Consider the following 15,398-nt stretch of genomic DNA (forward strand, 5'->3'; position numbering starts at 1 on the left):
TTCTGGAGGCTAGAAGTCCAAAGCAAGAGTTGTGGGCCAGGTTGCTTCCTTCTGAGTTGTGTGAGGGAAGGTTCTTTCCTTGGCCTCTCTCCTAGGCTCTCAGATGGCTGACTCCTCCCATTGTCTTGTCCCATTTTCTTCTCCATATACATGTCTGTGTCCACGTTTCCTCCAAGGAAATGTTGTTTTAGGTTAAGGCCCACGCTAAAGAGTGTATTCTAACTTGATTGCCTTGCTAATGACACTGTCTCCAATTATGCTCCCACCTGAGGTACTGGGGTTAGGACTGCATCCTATGACTTTGGTGGGACAGAATTCAACCTACATGAGATGAGATACCTGAGCTGTACATGGGCCCATGCAGTACCTCTTCCATCATACTGATTATTTGGTGTCCCATCAGAGAACTAAGGGGACCTCATTCACCCTCCTTTTACTCAAGATGATTTCAATGTTGCTTAATTTTATTGTATGTTTTATTTATTTTTTTCTAGTTTCCTACCTGTCTGATGGAAGAAGATACTCTGATTTCAGTTCTTAGAACTCGATTAGAATTACTTTTACCAACCAGTATTAGGTCAACTGTTTAAGAATGGCATTTGTGCTATTTAAAGAATTTGCAATTCCCCCATGAAGGATGACGTATTCAGCCAGCCAAAGAGACAAATCTGGATCATCTATAAAAATCAAAAAAACTCTTCTTTAACCTATCAGAAGAGGGACAGGAACCCGCCCCCCCGCCCCCAGAGAGACAGATCACAAATTTTATTTAGCATCATCAGAACACTTGATGTGATACGCAACTGATGAATCACTGAATTCTACCTCTGAAGCTAATTTAAGAAAAGAAAACAATTTTAAATTTAGGCAAATGTGTAAGTATTTTTAATGATTTTATAAGGATTCCTTTTTGTATTTGAATTCTGCCTTTGAAGGAAATGGTTTGACCATTCTCTTGTTTTCTTTTTTGAGGGGGATGCTTTTTTAAATTAAAATTGAATTAGCCACCTTACAGTACATCATAAGTTTCAGATGTAGTGTTCAATTATTTATCAGTGGCGTATAACACCCAGGACCCATCACATCATGTGCCCTCCTTAATGCCCATCACCCAATTACCCCAATCCCCCATCCACCTCCCCTCCAGCAACCCTCAGTTTGTTTCCTATAGTTAACAGTCTCTCATGGTTTTTTACCCTCTCTGATGACTTCCCATTCAGTTTTCCCGCCCTTCCCCAATGGTCCTCTGTGCTGTCTTTCATATTCCACATACGAATGAAACCATATGATAATTATCATTCTCTGATTAACTTATTTCCTCTTATTACCTTATTTCACTCAGCATAATACCCTCCAGTTCCATCCACATCGATGTAAATGGTAAGTAGTCATCCTTTCTGATGGCTGAGTAATATTCCATTGTATGTGTGTGTATGTGTATATATGTATATACCACATCTTCTTTATCCATTCATCTGTTGATGGACATCTCAGTTCTTTCCACAGTTTGGCTATTGTGGACATTGCTGTCTTGTTTTCTGATTCATGTTTTTATCAGAACTGGAGGCAATGGTTGGTCAGTTATGTCACATGATTTCCAAGAGCACTTGCTGACCATGTCAGAGAGTTCCTGCTCAAACCACGGTGGCTCAGAGAAAACGGTAGATTCTGGGAGGAAAGAAAATGGCCCAGCAGTGGGCCATGACAGAGTCATTCTGATGGCAGTGAGAACTTTAGTTATGGGACTCACACTCTCTCTAGGAGCTAAAACTGAAATAATTACAATTTGGTTGCTTTGGGTGACATCTGAAAGTGTAAATGGTGTAGGCATAAATCAGCCAATGTGATGGATGACCTTTATCTGTATGACCTTTTCCAAAATTCACCCAGTGTATTGCTTGCGGGATGCCTAGGACATGTACTTTATAACTTCTTAGTCCATTTCTTAAGTCTCTTGGGCTCTCTTTAAACTTTTCTTTCTCTTTGTCTCTCTATAAGGTGTTCTGCACAATTCCTTCCACCTGTTCTAATTCACCAATTCTCTATCCAGCTGTATCCTATATGCTGTCTAGAATTTCTTCAATCTTTTATTCCAGTGGTTATGATGTTCTGTTCTAGAACATAATTGTTTCTTAAAAATACTTTGCTTTTGTAGGTAATTAGATATTTCTTCCTCATGTTTTATGTATCTTATCGCTTATTTATATATGTTAAACATATTTTAATAGTTTATATCTGATAATAAGCCTTTACTAGATACAGTTTGGGTTATTGATACTACTGACAGGGGCATGCTTTTGGATTATGTCCTTGTTTAGGAGGACTTAATCTGTAGGAATATTGTTAGAGCCTCAATTAATGTTAAGCCACTCTAAAAAGAGGTAGAACTTGTTGTTCCATATGGCAGGCATGAATCAGTTTGTGGTCCAGATGACCTATAACTCTATGTGGCGTGTTTCTGATAGAGGCAACACGAAGTTTAGAAGATGCCAGAATCCCACTGTGATTGGTTGATGGGATGCAGAAGGGTATGCAATCACATGCACATGTGACATGGCCTGACGTAGTGACGTGCTTCCCTGCATTGCACTTTGTCCATTCAGATATGGAGATTGCCCGTGACGTCAGGAAATGCAGCGACTGTAAATGGGCCAGTGCCCCTCGGCCGCCGCCATTGTCCTTCCTTTCGAGCTGTCGGGAAGGCGAGCCCCACGTGGCTGAGCCTGGCTGTGAGACCTCTCCTTAGGAAAGCCTGGGCACAGACGGAGGATCCCACGGCAGCCGACCCGAAGAGCCCGAAGCAGAAGCAGCCAACGCGCCAATGCTGCCGCCGCTGCCGCCGCTGCCGCCACCGCCGCCACCGCCGCCACCACCACCCTCTCACCAACACCGCCCTCCCCACCCCGGTACAGTTTCGCCACCTACTTCCCCAGGGTTCTGAAGCAGGTTCACGAGGGCCTGAGCCTCTCGCAGAAGACCGTGAGCCTCATGGATTCGTTCGTCAAGGACATCTTCGAGCGCATCGCCGACGAGGCCTCTCGCCTGGCCCGCTCCACCAAGCGCTCCACCATCACCTCCAGGGAGATCCAGACAGCCGTGCGCCTGCTGCTGCCCGGGGAGATTGGCAAGTTCGCCGTGTCCGAGACCAGCAAGGCCGTCATCAGGTACACCCTCCGCCAATGGGCTGCCTCCGGACCGCCTGACCACCTCGCAAACCAAAGGCTCTTTTCAGAGCCACCTCACTTGGCCCAAAAAGACCTGTAACTCTCCAGAGACCCACCTACTCTAGCGTTTGGACCTGTGCCATTCTGCCCGTTCTTATAACACTTTTAGGGTTTATGAAACGTTACCAAACTATCAACCCCACTTTACTGTATGTCTTTAGTGCAATTTGTTCCGAGCAAAATCATCAATTTACTTTAACCACGTTGCAGTCATTTGCTTGCGTAGAGTGCCATTTCTGTCAGTTATTGGACCTGTGCCATTCTGCCGATTTTTATCTCACTTGTACCATGAACGAAACATTATGAAACATCACAGCTCCACTTTAATATATGTCTGTAGTGCAATTTGTTCCAAGGAAAATCAGAATTTTCCTTAACTGTATTGATTTTCATGGCTTTCCTAAATGGTCATTTCTGTTAATTATTTCTCCAAGTCAGCCTTATGGGGATATTTGCATAATGGTATTTACCCTTTCGCTTTCATTCTCTCACTAGTGCATGGTGGAATTTTCGAGAAGTTCATGATGTCTGATATGGCAACAGATAAAATGCAGAAGTAGATGTAAAAATACATCTGAGTTCTTTAGGCTAGATATTAAGGAGATTTTCAGATATCTGAAACGATGTCAATCTCCTCTCTACTTTTTTAGGAAACATATTTTTCACATGCATTTGTAATTTATATCAGCATGATGTCATGGGTTTTTAAAAATTATTTTAAAATAAATTGACTAAAATTTCTATTCTAATGTTTTGTTAAAGTAAACACTGTCAGGTACAACTGGCACAAAAGTTCTTTGGCTTCCTATTAATTTTGAGACGTGTAAAGTTGTCCTGAGACCAGAAATGGTTCTGGAGATTTACTCATTCTGGTGCAATCAGGTCAACTGAAAATAGCCTCTTTTCGGTGGTCAACTTTCAAAAACAATTCAATGCCTAATATCCATCAAAACTTCCAAATCATATTGCTAACTTAAATGTACTTTATAGAATCTTCAGTTGACTTTGGCTCCTTGGACTAATGCAAAATGGAGGGAATTAGTAATCTTAGTTTATCTGGAGACTTCTGTTGAATTAAATCTCACAGGTACACCCAACAAAAAGGGGGGGGGGGTGAGGGACTTTCAAATCATAATGTTGACAGAAACTTTCTTGTCACCTTCCTGACTCAAACAGGAACGACAGTAGCATGTCATCAGCAAACATGATATTGGGCTTTCGCTTGAGGTCTACGTGTTCACAATAACATCTTTGGTTTTCTAAGTGTTTTAGGTAACGTAATGGATCTAAAACATTCACACGTGCTGTTTCACCACCTATCGAGATTAACATTTTTTAATACCTTTTGGCTTATTCCCATAAATCATATTATAGATTTTCCAACAGTAAATCCTGCTAGCATTCTCGGAAGTAAATCCCTTCCTCCTGGATGGCCTTTTCTCGACATTATCTGGGTCCTTTCCTGTGCCTATTCCTGTGTGTAGTCAGCAACAGACTATAGAGCTCGGATTTCTCATGACTTCTGCACCCTTGGCCACTTGCTTTTCTCAACTGTCCCCAAAGTCTTACTGTGTCCTGGGGGCTTCAATTTCCCAGAAGCAGCCCGGACCCAAGGCTTATTCGGGCTCCCTCTGCCGCAAGACCGTGGACTGTGATAGAAGGCAAACCGGGGGCTAGTGGAGTGGGCTTGACCCCTTAGTCTTTCCTTCACCTGTTTATGTCTGGGTGTCCAACTCTCCATGCTCCTCATATGTGAGGCACAGCTGTGCTTGAGAGAGCCAGCTGTGCTCAACCCTTCCTGCCCCCAACTAGGGCAAGTTCTGCATTCCAGGCATTCCCCTACCTCTGTTCCTTGACCCTCCAGCCCCAAGAAGCTGGATTGTACTCGGAATCCTGTGAAAGTCACATTCTTTGTTTGTTTATTCCTTATTTCCTCCTCAAAGAGAGGCTGGCTACTCCTCCCAGGTCGGACCCCACCCTCACCCAGCAGATCATTGTCCAGCACATGTGTCAGGGTTGCCAAAGGACCTGATGTGTGAGGTAGGGTGACCATATAATTTCATGTCCAATTAATGCAGATGGTTTTGAGACTAAAAGGGGCGCTCTACATAATTGTGCTGGGACAGCAGGCAAAATCAGGACACGAGGACCCCCTTCTAGGGAAAAGGTCTGGAGACAGAAGAAGGACATCTCTTGGGGCTTAGGGATTTGCAGAGCACAAAGGTTAGTAGGAAGATGAGAGTGCATCACCTTTTCCATAATTTGTTCTCTTCAAAGTTCTGGTGCCTTTGTTTTCTGGGGAAAAGTAGTGTGTTACGAGGCTGCACTGACAGGGAAAGGAGACACAACATGGTCAGCGCAGCTGTTTGGATCCTACAACTGCTGGGAACTAGTGGGACTAGGCTCTACAGCAAGAGTGATTAAGGGCACAGGTTTCGGAGTCAGATTAGACCTGGGTTCAAACCCCAGCTGTGCCTCTTACTAGCTGTGGTGTCTTGGGTAAGTGACTTGACCTCTTTGAACCTCAGTTTCCTCCTCTGGACAATAGGGTCTACAAGATTGTTGAGAGGATTCAGTGGGATAATGCAGACAGAGTGCTCAGTGAATGGTGGCTATACTTATTCTCAGTCCTGAGAGGCATGCCCTCAGGCAGTTGGAGGGGTGGTGGTGGGGATGTGATTTGATGCCAGACAGCTGTATGGACTTGCTCTCCTGGCTACCTTGGTCCCATCTGTTTGCTTAAGGCTGATGGTGAGATAAGGGAGGATGACTTTTCCTTTCCTGAGCCTCTGTTAGTAAAGTTGCAGAGATAATGCTGCTCTGAGTTGCGAGGGGAAGTTGCTAGGGAGCAATTGGAAAGTGCCTTGTTACCTTGCTAGCTTTGGGCATTGCTGACTCAGGGTTTTGTTGGCAAGCTGTTCCTCCTCACTCCCACTCACCCTCTCCCACTCACCCTCTCCCTATCCAAGTGCCATTCACCTTGCAAGTCTTGGCTCAGATCCTACCTCCTCTGTGAAGATGACCTGACCATCCCAGCCTACAGTGACTTCTCCCTCCCTGAGCCTCAGTACCTCCAACTGCAAAACGGGTGTATTCTTTATAATGCCCCTCCGGAAGGGCCATGATTAGGGTTGAATGAGGGAATAGATGTAGCATGCCAGGTGCAGTGTCTGGTACAGGCCTATGGTGAGTTCCCTGCCTCCTTCTCTTCATACTAGCTGAACCCCCCACAATGTGTGCATCCTGGTCTTGATCAGATGCAGCTTTCTATTGGTAGTCATTTGGGATTATGCCTGTGCTAGCTCTCTGTTCAGTTGTAATGTCACAGAGGTTAGGGGGCCACATCTTATCCTTCCTCACCTTCCAGTATCCAGCACCACACAAATCTCCATAATAACCATTTTTTAAAATCGAGCTCTGTAAGATTCTATGCGGCAGGCGCTCTTCCGTGTATGTTATACACACAGGTCCAGTCTTTACCCTTTGCCCCCATATTTTCCTTACAGGACAGGCAGGCATAATTCCTTCTGTTGAGAAGAGTGAGCCCCAGAGAGGCTGGGTTATCCACTACCCAAGCTCACCTATCTAGCGAGTGGCCTAGCCAGGAATCAAATCCAGTTTTGACTCCTGTGCTAGATTGTTTCCAATGAATGCCTGGGAATGGGTGGATGGGAGGATGGACAGAAGTCGAGACCAGAATAGGAGTGCCTGCACCTTTACTTTTACTTAGTAGAGGGAGGCTTGCTTGAGAAAAGCCTATAGGTAGTAAAGATAGAGGATTCAGAGGGTCCCCAAGCCCAGGTAAGGTCCCTCTTGGACAGGAAAAAAGAGGGGGGGGGAGTGATGGGTCAAGCTAAACCACAGGGAATTCCACAGTGGCTCCAAGATCCCAAAAATTAGCAGTGGAGGAGGTGAATAAGCAGGTGTCAAATGAGCCTCCTTTGAAGAGGCTTATTAACCCAGAAAGTTTTGAATTCCCTTGGAGTCAAGGCTGAGCATTTCACTCCAATAGAATACCGATCATGGGATCTATGATTAGGTGTGGAGATAAGCTCTGCTGCACTCTGGCATCAGGGATGGTGATGGGGAAAGCAGAGGGGATAGGCCATTTAATTCAGCAGACCCCAAATCTGGTCGGACTTCAGACTGACCTGGGAACCCGTGGCTACGACCTCACACAGCAGGCTAGAAGGCTGGTAATCTGAGGCTAAAACACAGTCTGAGGCCTAAACCTCCAGCCCGGGGCCTGAGCACTTCAGGGTCATGGGACTGTGCTCAGCCAGGCTTCACCTAGATCTAGTAGAGCTAGGCCTCCTACAGGTAAGTGCTTCAGGGGTCCACGAGCTGTGTCTTTGGTCCCGTCAGATCTTCCAGAGGCCTCACTCGGGTCAGAGGGAAAAGCCCTTCTCTGGCTGAGCTCCAGGGTTTCCAGCTCTATCCCTGCCCTGCCTCCCAGGGATTAGGATGCTGGCAGCCTCAGCGAGGGAGCCCGGGATATCCAGGCTCTCCCCCTGCCTCAACTGGCCTGCCACAGCAGCATCCAACTACACTACCTGCTTCCATTCACAGGACCCCTCCAGCCCCCACCCCAGTCAGGGAAGCAGCAAGAAGCAAGAAGCTAGGCTGGGTGTTAGGTAGAACAGAGGTCTAATCCTGGCTCGCCTGCTTCCTGAACTGTGGGACACATGGCAATTGACTCAACTTTCTAGTCCTAGGTTTATTCTTTGTCCATCGGGGATCTGGACAGTACTTACCTCATAGGGTTTTAGAGACCCGTGAGGGACGTTATCATGCCCTCCCCCCCCCCCTCCAACTTCCCAGAAGGGAGGAAAATCCACTGTCAGAAGTGCAATAAAACTGTCAAATCTGGGGGAGGTCATCTATCTAAACCGTACAACTCAGCTTGGGATACGATTTTTTGTCGTTCTCTGCAAACAGGATAAAAATTCCCCTTTTCCCTTAAGATCGGGGAAAAACAAAGGAAAACCTGGACTCGCCACTTTCAAGTAATTTTCAGCTCTCCAACCACAATAGTTTAGCCATGCTATCCTCAAGAAGGGTCAGGAAATCTCATGTTCGGGTTTACAGCACAGCCTGCATTCATCTATTCATTTATGCAACAAACATTTGCTGAGTACCTACTACATCAGGCACTGCTAGGTGCTGAGAATCACAGGAGAATAAGCCGAGAGCCCATAAACTGGTTAGAGTCTAGAGGGGGGAGGCAGATACTTTGGTCAGATAGTTATAATATATTAAATGCTATGACAGAGACGTGCTCAGGTTATTTCGGGAGCCCAGAGGAAGGGCATCGAACCCAGTCCAGGGGCTAGTCAGGAAACTCCTTCTGGAAGAGGTAAAGTGTAAGTTATGTGGGGTTTGTAGTGTTTTTCACGTTTCACGTCATATTTTGTTTGTTGTTTGTTTTGAGTCCTGTTTTCAGAACGAGGAGGCAAGAGGAAAGGGAGACGTCTCACGCGCAGAAACAGTAGGCGCTGATTCCGCTGCAGAAGCAGCTTGGAGGCTGGGGGACTAGGGCGACCAACTGTCCCAGCCTGCCAGGTACCTTCGAAGGGCTTCCTAGGATGCAGGACTTTCAGGTTTAATACCAGGTCAGGCCCGTGTTGCCTATGACTGAGGGGCTCCCGTGACGTGGGACTGTCCGTGCTGAGATCAGAAAAGCCCTAAGCAAACCGGGAGGAGTTAGTCACCCTTGCGGGAACTGCAAGGAGTTCAGCATCTCTGGAACTTCAAATGCAAGGCAGGAAGTGGTAGCAGATGAGATTGGGGGGAAAGGCAGGGACCAGATCATGAAGGGCTTGGTGTGCCATATTAAGGAACTGGAACTAGTACCTTGTCCTCTAGGCAGCGGGGAGCCTTGCAGGGTTTTAAGCAGGGAAGTGACAGGCTGTCTGGTTTGTGTTTTCGTTAGATCACTCTGGCTGTAGGTATAGAAGCTAGATTTGAAGGGGCCACGGCTGGAAGCAGGAGGTCGTTGCCTTAATCCAGGTGACAGCGATGAAGGCCTGCTAAGAAGCAGTAGGGACGGAGTGGAGAGGAGAGATTCAGGGACTGCTTGAGGAGTGAAACTGGTAGCGTAGTGTGACTAACTGGACATGGGGAGAGAGGGACAGCAGAGTTGGCAGTGATCACTCCAATTTAGAAAAAAATCTACACACATTTTGGATAAGAGAAAATATAGAAAGAAAAAGATAACCAAACATCCATCTACCCACCACCCAGCGTAAGGAATAAAATATGACAGATACCATTGAACCCGCATGTGCCCCTCCCCTGCACCCCTCCCTGACCCCCCCAGAAGTAACCCCTCTATTAAATTGATGTTTCTCATTTCCGTGAATTTCTACCACATAGGTATTAATTGCTAAACAACATACACTGATAGCATTGTTCTGCATGTTTCCAAACTTTGTATAAATTATATCATGATGGAGGTATTTTTCTGTAACACGCTGTTTTCTCTCACTGTTGTGTGTGAGATACAGCCATAATGATACCGATAGCTCTGGTTCACTTATTTTCATTGCTGAATAGCATTCCATTGTATGAACATATTTCTCATCCATTTTACTGTTGATGACCATTAGATGGTTACTGCATTTCTGGTTAATAAATACAAAGCTGCTAAGAACACTCTCATACATGTCTCCCTGTGCTCAGGTCTCTGGATTGGGTGCCTAGGAGTGAAGTGCTACAGTCAGCAGTGTGTGCATCTATCTCCTGCACACCTATCAATATTGTCCAAAGGAGTCAGACCACCTTGCACTCCAACTAGCGATGCAGGTGATGTCCCCGTTGCTGTAGCTCCTCACCAACATTTCGGGTGATCAGTCTTTTTTATTCCTTGTGGCTCCAGTGCTGGGAAATGGTATCTCATCGTGGTTTTAGGAGGCGATTCTCAGTCTACTTATAAGCTGATGCCCTTCCTGTGTAATTTTTTTTTTTTTTTGGGGGGGGATACATGTATGCTTACTCTTTTGTAAAATGCCTGGTCAAGCCTTCCTAATGTTCATAAGCGCTAAGCCATAGAATCCCCTCTAAGTGGCCCTTACCCTTCACCATTATTGGAACTGTTTCACACAGTCACTGTTTGCTTTTATGTACCCATGTTTTATGTACCTATGTTTTCATTGCTCTGCAGCTTTACTTTGACGCATCCAGGTGTGTGTCCTGAATCTAGGGAACCATGGCTCTCCTCCCTTCTGGAAAATTACCAGCTATTTCCTCTTTGAATATTGTTCTTCTGCCATTTGCCCGGTATCTCCTTCACCGAGTCCCACGAGATGCACTTTTTAGATTTTTGGTCCATGCCTTATGTCTCTTTACCTTTCTTTTACCTTTCCTTCCTCTTTATCTCTCTGGGAGCCATTCTCCATAATTTCTTTTCTCTCTCTTCCCATATGCTAATTCCCTATCCTGGTGGGTCTAATCGGTTCTTTCAAAATTACACGAACTTTTTCTTCCAGTGGTTCTGTTTTTCACTTTCAGAAATTTCACTCGACTCTTTGTGAGATTTGGTTGTTTCTTCTCTAGGATTGTTGATATCCTCTCCTTTACTTAAACATGTTAAACCCTTTTTAAATAGTTTGCCCCTGGCAAGAAGTCTTTGAAGGTGTACATGTTTAGTTTTTTTGAATTATGAGCATGTTAGGGAGGGCTTTATCTGTGGGGACCTTCTTAAAGCATCTGTTAAGTGTGGGCTCCTCCAGAAAGGATTTGACTTGCATTTGCCCACATCTGGGATTCTGCCAGAATTCACTGAGCCATACTGATAGTGTTTGTTGGAACTCCAAAGCCACATGTGGGCAGAATTGTGATTTCAGATTCTCAAAGGAGCCTTCCCACACCTCAGCCAGACCCAAGGCCAAGAGATACAAGTTTCCTTGTCATCTCCCAGTCCTTGTAGTCAAAACAAAAGGGGGGTGGGGTGGGGCCAGTTTTTCACTGAGGGCCTTATTTAACAAGCATGAGGGATTGATACAGAAGTCTCAGTTGTCTATTAATCTCTGGCTCTTTTCCAGCTCATCCAAGTATTTAAAATGATATTTATAATAATTTTTCACAAATATCGGCATTGGTTTGGAATGGGAGTTTTTCAGTAATCTGTTCCAAATAGTGTCCAGATAAAAAGCGTTAGTGACTCTTAAGCGTGTAAATCAGACAAGGCCCACTCAGTAGTAGTCAGATGATGTCTAAGCTACTCTGCAAGGTTTGAGACAACTTGCATTCCCATGCCTGTTGCCTTGGAGGGGCTGGTTAGAGGGATGGCTCAGCTGGATCTCTGTCCCACTCCAGAGAGTCTCAGAGCTTCTCCATATTGTATTTCCAGCAGGATAGGCAAACTTCCTATATGGCAGGTCAGAGCCTTCAGGAAACAAGACAGAAGACACCTTTCCTCTTAAAGATTAGATCCATAATTCACATAGCATCACTTCCACCATGTTTCATTAGCCAAAGCAATCACATGCCTGCCCAGAGTCAAGAAGTTTGTGTGTGTGTGTGGGGGGGGGGGTTGGTAAGACAGAACCTCTCAATGGGAAGTGTCGAGGACTGAGCAGCCTTCCTGAACCTGACACATAGTGTCATGCAACACACATTTCTTGAGATGCTGCTGGGTGCCACACACTGAGTATGCCATTACAACAAAGTCTTTGGTTCCCTGGTCCAGAGTGGTAAATTCTGGAATTCTTTTCCACCTCTCTCGCCCCTAGTAGAGTGACCTGGCCCATGTAACAGATCCCTCTAATCCAAGGCAGAGCCTTCACCCACTTTAGGAATCCCCTAAATCCCGACACTTCAATTGTAATCCATCCCTCTCCACATGCCTACAAAAGTACATATCCAGAGAGTCTTAAATAGGGCAGGTTTGAGGCCACAGAAGGACTTTAGGGAGGGGAGGGGGGGAAGCACAAGCAGCCCCATACATTAGCCTTCCCAGCCTTTTGGAGTTTGTTCAAGGCAAGCACTTGCTTACAAATCTCGATTGGAATCAATTACACAATGAAGACTGAGGTAGGTGAAGTAATCAATGTTGCTTTTCATTTTATATTTATGTATTTCCTGTCAAGCAGGTTAATGCAGGGAAGAATGGTTTCTGTGAGCCTCTGATAGGCTCAAACATTCAAAGGCTTTCAACACATCTGATGGGCCAGCAACCGGAGTGAGATTCAAGAGATCAATCGGGGTCCTGGTGTCAGATATAAGCCAGTTGCTATGTGATCTTGGGTAAGGCCATTCACTTTTCTGGGAAGACCCCACATGGGAAATAACTCTGAATTCCTAGAAGGGATAGAATTCACTAAGCCAGTCCAGTTATTTTAACGAGCGCAATAACTATGCATACTATTCATTCCTAAAACAAAAATGCCCAGTTGTATATTGACAAAATACCTGGTGAAGCATCAAGTCCACACATAGTCCTATGGTCCCTGCCTAACTACGACCCCCTTCTCATAGTAAGACCTTGGAAGCAGAGGTAGTTAAATTATGGACAGGGTTCAGGATTATCATGTTCAGAAGAATCATGGGTTATAGCAGAAGCTGTGAGGGACAAGACTGACCATGTCAGCACCCCCACATGGTTGCTAGACAGCATGGCAAGGACTGGATTGATGACCATGTGGAGATGAGGCCTAGTGCTCTCTTGTCCCACTGATGTCCTCCTCATGGATCGACCAAAACCTACCTGTGATCCCGGATTTGTTTTTAAAGTACCTCATAATAAGAAGAAAGAGTAAGAGTAAGAGCCACTTTTCCAAGCTTTCTCCTCCCCTCCCAACACTCATTCTGCTCTTATCCAGGAGTGACAGGCCATGATCAAAGAGGAGGAGGGCTATGATGGGTCCAGAATCAGGACCAACCCCATTTTATTGGCCCAGGTCTAGCTAACTGTGTTTTCATCTTGCCAAGTCAATGTGCTGGGTTTTGTATTCAGGGTCATGTACTTGAGGTAAAAAAATAAAAAAAAAAATTCAACTTCAGACAGCTCGAAGAAAAAGATGGGGAGGTGCAAATCACCTTATGTCTCTTAATTCATTAGCATTGTTTTCTTAATTTGATGGAGAAGACAGGAGACATGTCTACCCTAGTCTTGGAAACATGGCTTTATACTATAATTACAAGCAAGCAAATGATAATAATTTAAAAAGCTCGTAACAGGCAAAGAAACACACCAGTTTACTCTTCAGTGTCCAAGGATGAACACCAGGAAGTCTATCATGGGCTCATCTCGGGGTCCACCTACTCAAACTTTAGGTCAATGGTTAGGGGGAAGGGGCTGCAAGTTGTTCATTAGCTCAGAGGAGTCTGAGACTTGGCTGCTCTCAGTTGAAGCTGCCATCATTCTAATGATGCATAACTGCAGGTCATGAAAGTCTACCTTTCAAAAACGAAGCATAATAGCCCAGAAAAGAAAAGAATCACAGAAATAAGAACTAGTTATAACAGTAACTTCAGTTTCTAGGGAGATTGAAGTAGGTATTGTTTTTTATCATTTTGATTTAGCTACATCTGTACTGGGTTTGCATCCTCAGTCATGTACTTAGATGAATTCCCTAATAGGTGACATGTTGATAAAAGGGTGTTTGGGGTATGCTTGTTCTATTAATACCATTTCCCCCATTTTCATGCTTGTAATTCGTCAGTTACAACAGTAAAGTCAGTTCCCTTAGTTTGTCTTTTCAGTAAAATGTATAATTAGATTATAATTGCTCATTTAGACCCTTTGGTCCCCGTTCAGCCACTGAGCCAATAATCAGATGTACACAATCCTCCTTCTGGGCTTCAACAGCCAACTCCATTTTTCTTCTTTCCCTCCTAGATTTCAGGCATGTCAGTCACCCTTACACTTCAAGTCTTCATCCCATGGCCCAATTATGATCCATTGTTTAAACTGTTTCACCAAGGATCCTATTTGTTTCCTGAATTTACAAATGCAAAACACGGTGAAAGATATCCTAATAGATTAGATTTCCTAAAATGGCTTCTCACATAGTACAATACCTATGAGACCAATATGCAAGAATAACTGGTAGGAAAATTGTGTATGTGATACAGAGAAACACTGGCATTTTGAAGCAGAAATAATTAGCATGATAGAAATTAAGAGATTAAGAGAAATGCATTTTGTTTTAACTGCTCCACAATTCTTTTTTTTTTTTTTTTAAAGATTTTATTTATTTATTTGAGACAGAGAGAATGAGAGAGAGAGAGCACATGAGAGGGGGGAGGGTCAGAGGGAGAAGCAGGCTCCTTGCTGAGCAGGGAGCCCGATGCGGGACTCGATCCAGGGACTCCAGGATCATGACCTGAGCCGAAGGCAGTCGCTTAACCAACTGAGCCACCCAGGCGCCCAACTGCTCCACAATTCTTAATCTGAAAAGGTGCATAGGTCTGAAAAGAGCCTTTGGTCTCCAAAATTTTTGTTTCAGACCTATAAGGTTATCTCAAGACACCACCTGAAACGATTTACTTGCAGTTGATTTCATGGTAGATTTTCTCGGTTTCCTAAGGCAGCATACGCTTTTTAAAAAATCTTCTCAGAAGATTTTTCTAATATTCCAGAATAATAACAAGTACTAATTCTGATGGGGGAGGGGTCCTTCGTCCTGAATCCGAACTCTAATGATCCAGTGGAGTGCTCCGGAGGTAATGGCTCATCAGAGTTATTCTACATTTAACCAAACAATTCAGGGCATCTCTTGAGTATTCTGACGGTCCCCCATTCTTTCCCTTAAGCAAGTGGGGCTCTAGAAAAAAGGTGAAATCGTCTGTGAGTTCAATCTCTCCCGGCAGGACCCCATTGCTCTTCTGCTGGGTTCAAGAAAGGTTTTATCTTTTGTAGTTTATCTATCTTGTGTCTCATGTGACTGAGAATGAGATTCCTTACAGGTTTCTAGATCCCATCACAAAAAAAAAAAAAAAAAAAAAAAAAAAAGATTTTCCAAGTTTTTTAAAAATGCAGAGGGACATTTAACAATATCGACCCAACATTGTGCTTTAAAACACACCATAGTTAGGGGCTCCTGGGTGGCTCAGTCGGTTAAGCGTCTGCCTTCGGCTCAGGTTGTGATCTCAGGGTCCTGGAATCGAGTCCCAAATCAGGCTCCCGGCTCATCAGGGAGTCTGCTTCTCCCTCTCCCTTTGCCCCCTCCC

General features: G+C 44.7%; 1 protein-coding gene across 1 annotated transcript in view; it reads left to right on the plus strand.

The window, feature by feature from the left end:
- Positions 1-2,409: 2,409 nt before the first annotated feature.
- LOC144380381 (uncharacterized) overlaps positions 2,410-15,398 on the plus strand; it is a 60,040-nt gene continuing 47,051 nt past the window's right edge. Inside the window, exons 1-2 of the mRNA XM_078064015.1 lie at positions 2,410-2,509; positions 2,747-3,164. Of these exons, the coding sequence (XP_077920141.1) occupies positions 2,410-2,509; positions 2,747-3,164 (518 nt within the window). The remainder of the gene's footprint in view (positions 2,510-2,746; positions 3,165-15,398) is intronic.

This window comes from Halichoerus grypus, chromosome X (assembly GCF_964656455.1).
Source record: "Halichoerus grypus chromosome X, mHalGry1.hap1.1, whole genome shotgun sequence".
Lineage (NCBI taxonomy): Eukaryota > Metazoa > Chordata > Mammalia > Carnivora > Phocidae > Halichoerus > Halichoerus grypus.